The 16315-nt window shown below is 38.7% G+C and overlaps 2 protein-coding genes across 5 annotated transcripts in view; one reads left to right on the top strand and one right to left on the bottom strand.

Annotated features, from left to right (window-relative positions):
* The first annotated feature begins 2097 nt into the window (after positions 1–2097).
* Positions 2098–8966, top strand: CUNH1orf74 (chromosome unknown C1orf74 homolog). 2 transcript variants are annotated; one of them, XM_088154599.1, is made up of 2 exons: positions 2098–2762; positions 7451–8966. In XM_088154599.1, the coding sequence occupies exon 2, from the start codon at positions 7538–7540 to the stop codon at positions 8336–8338; it is 801 nt and encodes a 266-aa protein (XP_088010725.1). In that variant the 5' UTR covers positions 2098–2762; positions 7451–7537; the 3' UTR covers positions 8339–8966. The 2 variants fall into 2 exon arrangements, with proteins under 2 accessions (XP_088010725.1, XP_088010723.1); XM_088154597.1 differs by having other exon boundaries at positions 2100–2737.
* Positions 8967–9047: 81 nt separating this feature from the next.
* Positions 9048–16315, bottom strand: part of TRAF3IP3 (TRAF3 interacting protein 3) — a 43681-nt gene continuing 36413 nt past the window's right edge. For all 3 annotated transcript variants that reach the window (XM_088154596.1, XM_007438699.3, XM_025173505.2), the window contains exons 13-15: positions 11969–12117; positions 10108–10221; positions 9048–9181 (exon numbers count right to left, since the gene is read on the bottom strand). In XM_088154596.1, the coding sequence (XP_088010722.1) occupies positions 9098–9181; positions 10108–10221; positions 11969–12117 (347 nt within the window). In that variant the 3' untranslated portion in view covers positions 9048–9097. The remainder of the gene's footprint in view (positions 9182–10107; positions 10222–11968; positions 12118–16315) is intronic.

Below are 16315 nucleotides of genomic sequence, written 5' to 3'. Positions count from 1 at the left end.
TTGCTTACTGCTGGACATATCATGTGCTGCTTTTAAGTGTGGCAGAATAATGGCTTAGATTTTCTCCTGCTAGCCTTTTTTTCCCTTGGAGAACCCTGTAGTTATATTAAGTGATAGATAAGAGAGCTAATGGTAGGTTATGAGAAACAAAATCTGATAAAACTGTTGCTAGCGGTTTAAATATGTGCATCTTACAAGTGACAGATGTGTAGTTGGGCTCAGATTTACACCCATGGCTGTATGGCACCCAGTTCTTTCCCCGGCCAGAGGTCAGTCAAATGTATACAAGGGCATCTGTTTGGGGCAGCAGTCTTTTCTCCCTAGATAATCTACCACCACTTTTGAGATGAGAGGGGATTTCACTTCTACGGAGTAAAACAGGAGAGCCCTTTATCTTTTATAAATTCATGTCTGAGGTTTTTATTTGTTATGGTTAGGCCTCACTCATATATGGTTCTTTAAGGGCCTAATAAAAACATGAATTGTAGGGAGGAAGTTAACATGATATAGGAGAAGGGTGTTTTTATGACAACAGAAGCCATGCTTTTTTCAGTGGCAGTTGTGAAGTTGGGAAACCTAGAACACCAAAAGAGCGGGGGGGGGGGATTTCTTTGAAATTAAGGATTTGGGGACAGTTACAAAGAGCACAGGTTGGAGAACCACTCCTAGATGACTAAAGACTGGCTCCCTGAAGCAATGATCAGCAAGCAGAAACTTCCATATTTGGACCATATAATGCAAAAAACAAAACAAAACAAACCATACTCAGCAAGGTTGAGGAAGCTAGAAGAATGGGAAGACAACAGGTAAGGTAGATAACTTGAAATTAAGAAATGCTTAGAATGGCCTTGAAAGAGCTGCAGGATATTACTGGGTTTGGTCAAGGCGGCAGACATGTTGTCCAAACAATAGCGCCTGTTTCACCCAGCAATATGGCATGAATAAGACCACTCCCAGCTTTGGCAAAAATCCCTAAATTCCCAATTCAGGACATGTATTAAAGAATCCAGCAGGGAGGAATCTGAAATGGTTAATTGCAGTTTAAAATATTCACTGAAAAGAAATCCAGCGTGGCATAAAGGTTAAGTTGTTGGACTAACTCTAGTCCACCTTCAACCACAGATGCTGGATGTTTTTCCCTGGTGGGCAAGTACTCCGCATTATTGTCATAGAACAGGGCTCAACAGTGAAGGCAGCTGATCCTGTACTCTCAATATCCTTTGGTTTCAAGAACTAGAGGAAAACACTGTGATATGCCTAGGAGCCCAAAGGCCACCACAACAGTGGATGGGAAACTCCACTGTTCATAAGTCACTAGTGTGGAACCAAATCACAAGACTTTCCTTTTTTGTTTCTTCTTTGTAATTTTTATTAAAGGTTTTCACATAAGTAAAAAATAGACATGAAATTCTATAGATTGAACTTAAGAAAGAGAAATAAAAGTAGAAAAGACATACAGAGAAGCAACTTCCGATTTTTTTTTTATAGCAGTTACAAATTCATTCTCCCTTCTGTCTTTAAAGTTACAACATGGTTCTCTTCTTCCCATATTCAACCCTTTTTAGTCAGCGAAACCATAAATCGCCAATTCAAGACTTTTCAAGCCTCAGAGCAGAGGGTGGGGAGCCAGGGAACGGTAGGAGGGACACAAGTGACAAGAAGAGGCAAAAGGATGATTGACAAAATGGCATGAGACTTTGAGTCGGGCGGGGTTTGCCTCACGATGCCACCGCGTGCGTGTCATCATCTTGACACAATCACAGTTGGCTGCGGACACCTATGCTACTGCGGCCCTTGTGGAGCCCGCGGCGGCTATTCCGGGGTAATGTTCAACTCAGCGCGATGCAGATGTTAGATCCAGTTGGGGACGAAATCTGCTGCTCCCTTCCCTCCCCCCAATCTCAGTGAGCTCGGCAAATCTTAGCAGGAAACGCTTGATCGCCAGCCTCGCTCTTTGCGCCCACCATCCGCTCCTGTCGTCTCTTTGTCTCTTTAAGGCCCGGCTGTTGGCGATGAGAGCCAGCCTTTTCCCTCCTGTTTCTAGCTCTACGTTTGTCGCCTTGGCTCAGGATATCGGAAGCGGAAATGTAGTTCACTCGTGATTGGAAGCGAATTGGCTTGTTTCGGCATGTGATCCCTTCATGAGGGAGAGAGGGGCGTTGGAAGCAGGTCGGCTTGCTAACGTCCCCTCGCGACGTCCCCTCAGTGCCTGCGGCTCTGACCTACAACCCATTCGGGTTGAAGTCAGAGCATCTGTTTGCAGAGCACAAATGCAAAACGTATTGCTGAACACAGCCAAGGAAGTAGGACATTACGAACAGGTTACGTTTGTGAGTTTGCTTTTTCCAGACTGTAAAACAAAACTGATCTTTAAGCAGACCGACCATTAAGAAATATGCATACAAGAACCATTATTTAGATGGCGGTCTGGGTCTTTGAATCTGGCTTTTACGTCCAGGGTGAGTGATAAGGAGAAGTGGAGGAAATCTAAGAGTTCTCTTCTACTCGTACGTTAAAAACAACGGAGCATCTTGTGGCACTTACTTCAAGACTCGGGGCTGGGTTCTGCTGCATGAGCTTTGCGGATCAGAGCCTGCTCTCAGTGGAAGGCCAGCACTGGAAACATGAAGTGGGGCCAGATGGCTAACAAATCCAGCGGATAGAGTCACTCACCGCGTCGGCATGCAGGAGACTCAACTGGAGTTAATGTGGTTGAGCAGCCGATCCTTTGCAAATGGTGAGGTGTACCACTCCTAAGCAAAGTGGGTCTTTTGTTCTTTAAATATATTTTATTAGCGGTTTTGCTTGGATCTTCTGATCCCATTTTGTATTAACAGTATCCCCACCACAGCCTCTCTTATTTCTGTACTGTGGGCTATGTCTCATGGAACACTCACTCTCTCTGTGCCTTGTGATTTGTATATTTTAATTTTTAATAATCTTTTAATTTTTAATGATTTTATCATTATATAAAGACACACACACACATATATATATCTTTCTTTATATACTTGTGGTTTTGATTGTTGTACACTGCCCAGAGTCACTTCTTGTGAGATGGGTGGCCACATAAATTGGATGGATGGATGACAAGTTAGGATAACAGTAAAATGATCTCTGGAAAGAGAGGAAGGCAAGAAAGAAAGAAAGCAACTTAAAGAAGTGTTTAAATCCATCACCTGTATACAGGCACTGGGTCTACTTTTGTTATTTCAGATTGCTTTTGGCTTTATCATGTACAGTGGGGCAAAAAAGTATTTAGTCAGCCACCAATTGTGCAAGTTCTCCCACTTAAAAAGATGAGAGAGGCCTGTAATTTTCATCATAGGTATACCTCAACTATGAGAGACAAAATGGGGAAAAAAATCCAGAAAATCACATTGTCTGATTTTTAAAGAATTTATTTGCAAATCATGGTGGAAAATAAGTATTTGGTCAATATCAAAAGTTCATCTCAATACTTTGTTGGCAATGACAGACATCAAACGTTTTCTGTAAGTCTTCACAAGGTTTTCACACACTGTTGCTGGTATTTTGGCCCATTCCTCCATGCAGATCTCCTCTAGAGCAGTGATGTTCTGGGGCTGTCGCTGGGCAACACAGACTTTCAACTCCCTCCAAAGGTTTTCCATGGGGTTGAGATCTGGAGACTGGCTAGGCCACTCCAGGACCTTGAAATGCTTCTTACGAAGCCACTCCTTCGTTGCCCGAACGGTGTGTTTGGGATCATTGTCATGCTGAAAGACCCTGCCACAATTCATCTTCAATGCCCTTGCTGATGGAAGGAGGTGTTCACTCAAAATCTCACGATACATGGCCCCATTCATTCTTTCCTTTACACGGATCAGTCGTCCTGGTCCCTTTGCAGAAAAACAGCCCCAAAGCATGATGTTTCCACCCCCATGCTTCACAGTAGGTATGGTGTTCTTTGGATGCAACTCAGCATTCTCTCTCCTCCAAACACGACAAGTTGAGTTTAGACCAAAATGTTCATCTGACCATATGACATTCTCCCAATCCTCTTCTGGATCATCCAAATGCTCTCTAGCAAACTTCAGACGGGCCTGGACATGTACTGGCTTAAGCAGGGGGACACATCTGGCACTGCAGGATTTGAGTCCCTGGCGGCATAGTGTGTTACTGATGGTAGCCTTTGTTACTTTGGTCCCAGCTCTCTGCAGGTCATTCACTAGGTCCCCCCGTGTGGTTCTGGGATTTTTGCTCACCGTTCTTGTGATCATTTTGACCCCACGGGGTGAGATCTTGCATGGAGCCCCAGATCGAGGGAGATTATCAGTGGTCTTGTATGTCTTCCATTTTCTAATTATTGCTCCCACAGTTGATTTCTTCACACCAAGCTGCTTGCCTATTGCAGATTCAGTCTTCCCAGCCTGGTGCAGGTCTACAATTTTGTTTCTGGTGTCCTTCGACAGCTCTTTGATCTTGGCCATAGTGGAGTTTGGAGTGTGACTGTTTGAGGTTGTGGACAGGTGTCTTTTATACTGATAACAAGGTCAAACAGGTGCCATTACTACAGGTAACGAGTGGAGGACAGAGGAGCCTCTTAAAGAAGTAGTTACAGATCTGTGAGAGCCAGACATCTTGCTTGTTTGTAGGTGACCAAATACTTATTTTCCACTATGATTTGCAAATACATTCTTTAAAAATCAGACAATGTGATTTTCTGGATTTTTTTTTCTCATTTTGTCTCTCATAGTTGAGGTATACCTATGATGAAAATTACAGGCCTCTCTCATCTTTTTAAGTGGGAGAACTTGCACAATTGGTGGCTGACTAAATATTTGTTTGCCCCACTGTATACTCATATAGCATTTGATTAATATGTGTGTTATGACTAGGTGAATGAACAATCAAAATAATTGTCTTCAATATAGACATGTGATCTAGAAGGTTTTCTATACAAGTAAGTAATCACTCTGCTTGGCAGTAATCAGGTGATAAGCATGCATGTGTAAATTGGCCCAAGAACATGCCTGGAACATTTTTTTGTACAATCTGTAAGCATTGCTTGTGTCAGGAAAGTTTAATTCCTACTCTGCTTCATCCCATTCTGCAATCTGTCACAGAATCCTTTATCATTTTTACGCTAGTCTATGACCGTAATAAAGATTTGATTTATCAGTTGACGTGTGTGTGTGTGCGCATGTAGAAAAGATTCTGTCTTATTTAAAAGATGCAGAATTGGTCTTGACAGAAAATAAGCTTTTTGGGCATTGGACTATCTTTTCTATCAGAGCCCTTTTTAACTAGTGAATTATCCCAATGCATTGATTCATTTAAAGCACACAAATTAAATATTCTAAATTATTTCAACCAAAGTTAATGTGAGCACATCATGACCTGTGTTAAAAATGATACTTCTGTTCACCAAAATATATCACATATCCTGGAGTTGAAGAATAGCATTTACTAAGAACTCTCCTTCTCTTCATTTTCAAATCTGGATGGAAGAACTTTATATTAAAAGTGCATGAAAAATAAAACTGAGAAATCAAAGAATGAAAGTTAAGTTAAATGTATACTAACCTAGTGGTAGCTTTAAAGAACAAGGAGCCAGCAAACTATCCAAAGTGCTTTTTCATGGCTGCTACTAGAATTTATTGATAATAATGCTGTTACAAGGGGCTGGACAGAAAATTATCATCATCCAAGTAATGGAATGGGACGTGAGATATGGAAGATATCCTAAAGTAAAAATGATGACTAAAGTTACTGATAACTAATTGGTAGGGTTTTGTTTTGTTTTTTTGTATTCTCAGTTATTTTTGACTACTATAATATATACACATTAGAATCACTTCTGACTTAGGAATCACTGATTTTATTCTGTATTTTTTGTCTAGCCTAAGCTTTTCAGAAACAGTTATTCCTCCTGCAAATGTGAGAAACCAGTGATCCTCTCAGTATTTCTGGAGTACAACTTTTCATGTAGTTCATGATAACAGAGGCTGGGAATTATTGATCAGCAACATCTGAATGGGCACAGATCCCTTACTCCTGATTTACTCTTTCCATCAAGAGCAAATAAATAAAATTGGACTTTTTTATAGTCTACATTTTAGCCAAATCAGTGGTACGCATAATGGTGTTACATAGTTAATAAATATTAACTGTATGAACTGTTATGCATAAGGTTTTTTTTAAAAAATTTTTTTTATCTGCACTCAGTCGTTACCAACTCTGCAGTGACTGCTTGGACGAGTCCTTGCCGTTTTCAAGGCAATTGTTTCAGAAGTGGTTTGCCAGAGCCTCCTTCCTAGGGCAGAGCCCAGCTGGCGAGCGCAGGAGGCAGGGTTTCTGTTGCTTCGCGCCCTTTTCCGCGCTTACCGGCAACTGCTCCCGACTCCTTTTTGCAAGGCGCCGCCAGCATTTTTCCTCCCACTGGAGTGAGAGTCCCCATTTATCTACTCACGTGAGTTTTCGAACTGTTGGGTTGACAGGAACTGGGGAGGGAACAGGAGCTCACCCTGTTAACGCGAAGGCTGGACTCGAACCGCTGAAGCATCGACCATTTCTGGCCGGCAACTTTCAGCATCATTAAGCCGCTGCGCCACCGCATCCCATGCATAAGGTTTGCCTAATACTATTTAGTTATATAGGAATATGTGAGAAAATTTATAACCTAAACAATGCAGACAAAGACCAACAGACCAATAATTGTCTTAGTGTAAGTTGAGAGGGAGAGCCAGTTTGGTGTAGAGGCTAGAAACTGGGAGGCCGTGAATTCTAGTCCCGCCTTGGGCAGCTGGGCAACCTTGGGCCAGTCATAGCCTCTCAGCCCTAGGAAGCAAGCAATGGCAAACCACATCCGAAATCTTGCCAAGAAAAGTGCAGGGACTTGTCCAGGAGTCAACAATAACTCGAAGGCACAAATAAATAAAAATAAATAAGTTGAGAGGAGAAAGCTGATAAAACAATCACTTAGCTGTCCGGACAGCATTCCAGCACCTAGTGTATTCTCCCCTCTCCAGTCCTTGAACAGAAAAGCAACTTCATTAACTCTTATATGCTGCATATTTACAATAACCAGCCTATTTTATTATTTTTGCTGTTGCAAGTCTAATCATTGGTTTACTGTGAAAATAATAAAAATAAAAGTCCTCTTAACTTCTCTAATTTGAGTGAAGTATCACCTGTACATGAGATATGAAGCTTACTGCCTGCTGCATTAGATTTATCCAGACTCCACTAAGGACTGAGTATTCATTCTCTTTTCTGAACTTGATACTTACAATTCTATGTCACATTCTTGTTTCAGGATGGATTACATATACATGAAACTTTCTGTTGCTCCTTTCCCTCATTAAATATCTTACATCATCTTTTTTATTATTTATTTCAGTTTAACTCACTGAATCATTTATAAAAATGAAACTGCATTTGATGCTTTTGTTACATCAGCATGAATTGATGTTTTATTATTTCCTAGGGCCTGGCTGAAGGAGCACATGTCTAAAGCCAGCGGACAATTAAATGATTCAGGAGTTCTTTCAGCTAATTTGGTCTTGGGCTATGAATGGCAGAGCAATTGGCACAACTACTCATTAAGGCAGCTCGACATCATCTTAGAACTGGGAAGAAGAAAGGATTATCATCTTCAACCTCCTTGAATGTAGCTGGGGAGGTACTGGCAGTAGCTGCTGGCTTGAAACCAGCTTTTCTGTATGATTACAATTCTGCTGGGACTTCTCAGATCCTGGACTATGTTCAACATCTTCAGACTATCCTTCAACTTAGATGTCAGCTACATGTTCTGAATATTGCCGAAAATGTTCTAATAATCAACTTGGGACTGATGTGTCTGTGTTTGGAGTCAATCCTGCTTAGCAATAATGTCACTTTCATTGATATTTCTGCTTCTAGACCATGTCCTACCTTTTGTAACCCAGAAAATGTGAGCCTCATAAAAAGCCATCTGTCAGAGATACTGAATCACATTAAAGCATTCACAGAAGATACATCCCAGACAATATCTTCAAGTGAAATCTTTTCAACTGAATGGAATCTCTGTACTCTATTTGGTGTATTGCTAGGCTATCCAGCATCCTATAATTTTCCTACTCAGAAGAGTTCTGATAATTGTCTTGCTCTAACTCCACTGAGGGTGTTTACTGTTCGAGCCACATTTTGTAAGATAAGCAGTGATTTCAGAGTTCAGTTTTATTCTTTCAGTATCCCAGAACTCTTGTATCCAGTCATGAAAATAAGCCTCAGTGCATGGTGTGAAAATCTCAAGGATGCTTTTAAAACTCAGAAAGACTTTGCTAATCTCTGTATTACAAGTGAGGTGGTTGCTCTAGCAGCAGTGGCCTTGTAAATGTGAATCCCAGTTTAGAGACAGATAACGGTTTTTCTCCACAGCATTCTACTGATTTGTTTTAAAAGAGCTTCAGAACAGCGGTAGTTTGGCAGCTTATCCAAGCAATTACGTCAGTCTTTTTAAAAAGTGTGCAGTTTTCCTTTCAGCAACTCTTGGGGCATCCCTTCATACTTAAATTTCCAAGAATCTATTTCAAGTTAGCCTTTTTTCCCCCAGATGATATTATTAACCAATCTATGATTCCAAATTCCAGCCAAAAAGAATTTAGTGGTTTTCGCAAGCTAGAATGGGCAGTGATTTCAGTTCCAGTATGGCAGTGTTGTCCAAACTTGGCCACTTTAAGATGAGTGGACTTCAACTCCCAGAATTCCCCAGCCAGCCATGCTGGCTGGGGAATTCTGGGAGTTGAAGTCCACTCATCTTAAAGTGGCCAAGTTTGGACAACACTGCAGTATGGTCAAGTAACACATACGTGTATTGAGGAACTGAAGGTTTTTGAAACTGCAAGAATGGCTACTGTGCCAGTGGATATAGAGGTCAATGATATATGGATATGCATACAAACCATTTTTATAGCTTTGTGTTTTAATAACAATACAAAAACTAAGCAATACACAAAGTCAAGCAGACAAATTCCTTCAGTGCAATATGCAGTCCCTAATTTTATAATAAATTTTAAAATTAAAATACTAACCATTTTGGATAATGTAGACTGCTACAGTGCAGTCAGTAGCATGCAAATAAGACAAGGTATGTTCAAGGTGTAAAGTTGCTTAAATAAGATACCAGAGCTGTTGCTATTATTACCATTATGATAGGAATCCAGTGATCACGATTTTTCTGAAAAAAAGATAAAATGTTTTGAGATAATAAATTGATTATAAATAAAATACACTGTATGTTTGAAAAAATAATTCCTCCTCCTGGTCATGTGGTAACACTGAATTTTTCCTGTGCTTTCACATTGTTATTTTATTCCTGAGAAACTTCTACCTCTATCTGATTAAAATATATGTATCAGCAGGAAAAAAAAATTGAGATTTTTTTTTTCTCTGCAATGGCAGGAAAAAAAAACTAGGGTTGATGCTGAAGATAGATAAATTTTTACTCTTAATGTTATTGTTATTGTTATTCCCATGTTATAATATTAATGTTAGTGTTTTGGTAAGAAGATTATCTTACAGGTTATATTTCGTAGGCATACTGCAGAGACGCAAGGTGAATCTTTTGTACATGGGGTCCAAAGAAAATGACAAATGCATAAAGAGACTTTATAGATGTCTAATTTAAAAATAACTAGATTATATATCCCAGGCTTCTTATAAAGTCCTGCCTGGCATACGGTCTCAAATAGTTAAAGTAACATCACTGTATCCTTACTTTTATTGCATAGATACACATATTTATCTTTGAAATGTCCAAGTTCAAATCCGTGAGCAGGGCACCAAAAGATTAGGAAGTTGGACTATGACAGTCTTCCCCATCCTAGAGCTGTTTGGGTAGGATAGGATTTCAACTTCTAGATTTGATAGCTAGTGAGGCTAAAGCAGTGACTTCATGGGAATTCGGGGCATTTGAATCCCAACTTCTGGAGGATGCCAAGCTGATTGGGGAAATCTATACGATATCTTTGATGATTAAGCTTACAATATTAGGTGGCATAAATGGAGCTTTATTTATTTATCATATTTGTATAGCAAATATAAATATGTATTTATCATATTTATTTATCATATTTGTATAGGTTCCAAGAGAATTGCTCTTACCAGGACCTGCTTGCTTTGAGAGTGCTTGAGTTCATCACGGCACTGCTGTAACTTGGCAAGGCAATTGCAGTACTCATCATTCAGGACCTCTAGTTCATGACGGAGGTCAGTGCACTGGGCAAGAAAAAAAAAACATGCTTAAGAAAATGGCTGTTTTCTATATTTTTTCTAAGAAGATTTATGGTAGGGGTGGACAACTTGAGCCCAAGTAGCCATCTGCCATTCCCCACTCCTATTTTTACAGACCCCAAAGTCCTAAGATCATGCTGCTGAAATCTTCAGTGTGTGCAACTCTGGCTGATTTAATAAAAAATGTTCCATTTTTGCTTCTTGGCACTACAGAATATAGTTCTGCTTTATTTTACAATTTAAAAAAAATTTAAAATGTGGGTCCAAACCATCTTGCCATACTGTGAATTAACTCCTGAATGTACCCCGGAATGCAGTTCCTGTCTGCAAAGCAGTACTGGCATACTGCAAAGTGAAAAAACTCTGATTCCTGCTGATTCTGCAGGAAGAAGCTTCTCCTTTGCCTCAGAGTTAGCTGCAATGTACTACATTAGAAAACTCTTAAGCTTATGGCATTTTGTTTGAGAGTTTCAATGGCATGCTCCTCACTGACTAGCTAGCATTTCACTGGGAAACCTTATGTATATTATAGAATTGTCCATATATTTTAGAATTGAGAGGGGCAACAAGCAGTGAAGTTAAGAAACATTGGGGATGATTTGAAAATGAAACAGATACTAGTGTGGAAGGCCTTAAGCAAGAAGTGGGAGACACAGATCCATGTAAGTGTCCAACCCTATTAGCAAAAGGAGCAGAGGGATCAGGGATGTTAAATCCTTTCTTAATTTTAGCTTAAACTCAGGAAGCTAGCTTGATGGGAGAACAGTGCTGGAGGAAAAGAATATGAGAAGAGTGAAGGGTCTCATCAATAATGTTTTCAACAGTACATTTTCAGCTTAACGTATACTCTCTGGCTACCCATGGTTCCTGATCTACTTTGAGAACAGTTGATTCATTACAATAAATTGCTTGGGATTTAACATGGAAAGCCACAAAGACTACAAGCTGTTGGACAGATAGTTGTACAATAAAAGACAGGATATTTACACACCCTCCTTGTCTACTTTGTAACTAATTAAGTGCCAAAACATAATGGGTGGAATATGGTGTTCACTGAAATTTTCTTTGGGTTGGGGGGGCAATTTATTCGATCTGTTCATCTAACTGAGAATGGATGAAAAGATGCAGAATAAATTTTTGGCGGAGCATTTCTCATGACATACATGGCTAATTTTCTTGCCCTTGTTCCTGATTGATGGGATAGATCTGGCTTTCGGTTCAAGTCTTTGTTTCACCAAATCACAGTACAACTTTTAGTTAGCAAAATTACTGAAACGTGCGATATGGGCTTGATTCTCACATTTGATTTGCGATCAGGGAAAACATTAGAACATCAGCTGTTTTGTTAACGTACTAAAACTGAGCTGATCTATCAGTGACTGGATGTGGGAAATCCAATATGGGATCTGATAAGTCCCTCTGTTCCATGTTCTATGTGTGCAATAGGATTAAGGGTAGGTCATCACAGTACAGTAGTGATTAGCCCTTTCATACACAACATGCTTATCAACTGAAAGTCAGTGAATCTGAATTTACTATCAGTGATAAGCAGTTGGACATATAGGGTAAGACAAATTTGAAATAATGCATGTAAGAGACCAAATGCAGATTAGCTTGATGAGATGGAAACTGATAATGCAAAGTGTTCTTAGCTACATTGTAAGGTATTTGCAAATAGCAGTCTCCTAATGAGATCTTCTAATCTTATTAGCTGCTTGAATCACCTCCTCACCTCTTTTTGCTTAGCTGCAACCTCGGATGTTCTTTTTTGCAGCTGTTCCTGCAGGCTGCTCTTTTTCCCTCCCTCCTGATCCTCTGAATGGACATTCTGCTTAGTTCTTACCCAACTGAGGACTTCACTGGGCATTGTGACAGCCTGCTCTATAAAAACAACCAGACCTTTATTAGAAACACATCCTTTCATATTAGTATTCCTATGATACTGCAAAATGATTGCCTTGCTCAATAAATGCATGAATTAAAATCTGTCCTTTATGGGACTACAGCAACCTATTACTCTCATAAAGGGACTAATGCAAATGGGCTACACCCTTTTCAAAAGTTGTGATGTGATTATGCAGGTACCATATTCTTAAGCTATAGGAAAGCATATTGGTAGATCAGGTAAGATATTCTTCCAATTTGCTGAGAAAGTTGACTGAGAATGAATGACCAAGAGAAAATGTGAATGGCTTGTAGTTTTAAATTATAAGTGAGCATAATAGGCAAGACCTTAGAATAATCCTCAATGTGTTACTCTCAAGGGTATTAGATAATAATTTCCATCATATCCAGATAGCATGAAAGGCATCATGTTGAAGAAAGTTCCTAGAGAATATGTTTACTTCTTGGTGCAGGTCTGGATGTTTTAATTTGAAATTTCCATTTTTGGGAAAACAAGAGTGGATTTGTAAGTGGTCAATTCTTCTATTAATCTGTATGTTCTTAAACCTTAGGATACATTGCAGTGCTCAGGATAAGCAACATAGTCTTAGGGAGAATCACAATAATGAACTTTCTAGTCATTTTCTAGAGAAAATGAGTTTAGGTTTGGAGGAATTATTCATTCATCTGGAAATCAAAGCTTACATGAAAAAAAAAGATGCTACAGGGCCCCTATACTGTAGAATGATTTATGTTGAATCAACTGATGGATTTTGTTTCTATCTCCATCTTCATGTTCTCAACAGTCACATTTGGATTCTGAAAGTAAGAGATCTGTGTAGCCAAACTGAAAGCAGAGGTTGGTTAAAAGTGGGAAAGGGACATTGCAGAGATCCCAGAAGTAATCAGTGGGACACCTTAACATCTGCTCAAGTTGAACAGGTGGAAAAATTAATAAAAGGAAAAAAATTAAGCAAACGGAGTACAAACCTTGCTGAAGAAAAATCAGCCTAGATTCTGCAAAAATAACTCCTGTATCACCTAGTTTGAGTTTTTGACAGGGTCAGCAGGAATGCTGATGGAGGTGACCCTGTCAATGTTACATACTTGGATTTTCAAAAAGCCACAGACAAAGTTCATCACTAAGAGCTTTTAGTAAACTTGTCCTTTTATGGATTGCTATCTGGGTAAAAGAAAGGAAGGAGTAGGAATAAATAGGCAATTTCTCAGAAGACAAAGGATGGAAGTAAGAAGTGAAGCTCCTCAAGCATCTGTGTGGCAACAGGTATTTTTTTTTACTTATTCATGAATGATTTTACTTTAAAAAAAATCTAAGTTCACAAATGATACCAAACTATTCAAGACATTGAAAACAAAAAGGCTTATGAAAAACTCCAGAATGCTTTCTTTAAACTGGGTGAATGATAAACCAAATGGCAAATGTGCTTCAGTTTAAATAAGTGTAAAGTGATACATATGGGGTCAAAAATATACAAAGATGTGTGTCTGAGCTCTCTATCTAAGAAAAAAAAAACTTGGTAAGATAACTCAGTGATGATATCAACTTGGTGTGTGAAAAAGGCATAGTTCATGTTAGTGATCATTAGGGAAGGGGTCCAGAATTAAATTGCCAACATTGCTATTTTCCTGTACAAATCTTTGATACATCACTGCTGGAATACCGTGAATAGTTCTGGTTGCTGCATTTGAAAAGTAATATTAATAGAGCAAAAAAAGTGCAGAAGAGGGCAAACAAAATAATCAGAAGTCTTGAATGTCCTCTCTATGAGAGATTGGTAGAAATACTGGGACTCTTATAGCTTAGAAAAAAAAGCAACTGATCAAGTGTATAAAAACATGGAAATAAATAGGGCAAAGTTTTTTTTTTTCCTTTTTTCCAAAACTCTAGGATCAATTGTCATCCAGTGAAGTTCATGAAAAGGAAGGAAGGAGATTTAGAGCAGACAAAAGAAAATATTTCTTCACCTAATGCAGTAACCTGCACAATTCATTTCAACAAGATAATGGTGATGGTCACTAATTTGGATGCCTTTTAAAGAGGATTGGATAAATTCATGGAAGATAGATGAATCAAAGCCTATCAGTCTTGAAGGTTCAATTCGAGCATGCCTCCAAATACCAATTGCAGAGGGGAAATGGCAGGAGAAGGATATGCCTCCAAGCACCAACAGCATTTGGATGGACATTGAAAAATGAAATGGCAATCTATGAGAAGCTTTGGCTTGAACCATAAAGCAATTCTTATGCTGGTTGTTTTCAATTTCAGGTTTATTTGAACAATTTGAATGAATACCATCACTTGATGTATCTCTATTCATTGTCTCTCTGTAGGTCATGTTGTAATTCCATAGTAGGACATTTGGCCAGATACTCCTGAGATTACTTTGAGCCCTTTCTATGGCTCTAGGAGAATGGTCAGTCTTGTGGATGGCTGGTTCCCTAGTCCTGCCTGACCAATATTATCTGGTCCCAGGCTACAACAATACCACCATCACTTGGATTTTATCATATTTAATAATTGTATTTTATGCTGTACTATTTATGTTTTTACTGGTTTTAACTGCTTGGTTGTGAACCACCCAGAATCCCTCCTTGTGGGGGAGTTGGGCAGTGATATAAATTTGATTTATAAAATAAATAAAATAAATAAAATATTAATTTAGCTTTATTGTTTGTATTAACACAATGGAAAAGTAAAGGGAAAAGTGATGTGAGAGTATTTATTTCTCTCCTATGGTAGTTCTTTACAACTGGAAACATGAGTAAAGGTCTTCATACTTTCTCTGACTGTACTTTCTCAAAGGATGATATAACCTATGAAATTATTTGGGCAATCACAGTTACAGTGGAAGACATTCACAAAACACCAACAATTTCACAGAAAGAGAGAACAGAGGAATTTAAATAAAACGGTAAGATTCTTACTGTTCTTATTTGTCCCCTATATGATTTCATCCCCAATCTTTCTTCAGCTTGGCCCTAGTCTCCTTGCATATTCCCAGTCAGATGGATTATGTCCAGTCCCAATCTTCCTTCTTCCTTTACCCACTATTTGGTCACTCTTGATATACCCTTTTCATTTCCTGGTGTGTGTGTGTGTGTGTGTGTGTGTGTAGAGAATTTAGACAAGAAAGGAAATAAATGTATAGCATTCTGTGTATATTAGGGTGCATAAACTGAGAAAGAAATGTTTACAGGCTCTGAATATATATGTGTGTGTGTGTGTGTGTGTGTATTCTGTGTCTTTTTTGTCTGAGGGCTGCACTTGGACTTTGAACAATATTCTAGGCCCTGTGCTCCAACAGAATGGGAACATAGACAAAAACTAAATTTGATTACATTGATTACATTCAGGTAACTGGATAACTTCCCATATATTTAAAATCTACCCATCAATGAAAAATAAAAATTTGTAGAAATTTTTGGAGGGACTCTATAGACCACACCCAAGTTTCTGCGGAGCTATCCATAGCCTTGAAGTTGCAGGTTTTAATATTTATATATTGCTAAGCCACCAAGAGAACTGTTCAGAGCCTGTAAACTTCTATTTCTCAGTTTATGCACCCTGATACACACACAATGCTATATAATAAGTTGTATTTCAATAGTATTACATTCAAAACATTGATGGTAGATGTATTAAATACAAAACTGGACATAATGTTCTGCTGCCCTCTTTATTCTCTTATCAGTTGCCTTTTCTGTAAATGCATCTTCTCAGTAATTCTTGCTGTGTTTTCATAGTTTAAAAGCAGTTTCTGCTGTCTTTTGCTGCATCTCATTTCTCAGTATGAGTCTATCAACATCCAAGGAATTATTTCTAACAGCTACTGATATTTATGGCCTCCAATAGGAGAACTGTTTATAGGATATGACATCATAGTAAAATGAGATATTCATGCCTATGGGATCTAAATCTGCCAGAATGGGATGAATAAATAGATCATACTTCTCTGAATGAGAGATGTTTACTCCTCTGAGGTATTATTTATCAATAGTTCCCAGCCAGGTAGTAGAAACAGTAAAGTGAATATAAATTTGATATTAAAAAAAGCCTTTATTGTCTATGAACTTGCTGCAATAGATATAATATGCCTAAAGAAGCTAAATTTTTGAACTGTTTAGGATACATATCTTGGAGCCATTTGCCACACAGTAAAGTTTCATACAGCTA

This window comes from Python bivittatus, unplaced genomic scaffold (genome assembly GCF_059951505.1).
Source record: "Python bivittatus isolate LINGU-HERP-01145 unplaced genomic scaffold, Pbiv_v1 ctg000700_np1212, whole genome shotgun sequence".
Lineage (NCBI taxonomy): Eukaryota > Metazoa > Chordata > Lepidosauria > Squamata > Pythonidae > Python > Python bivittatus.
This window is presented reverse-complemented; position numbering and strand designations above follow the sequence as displayed.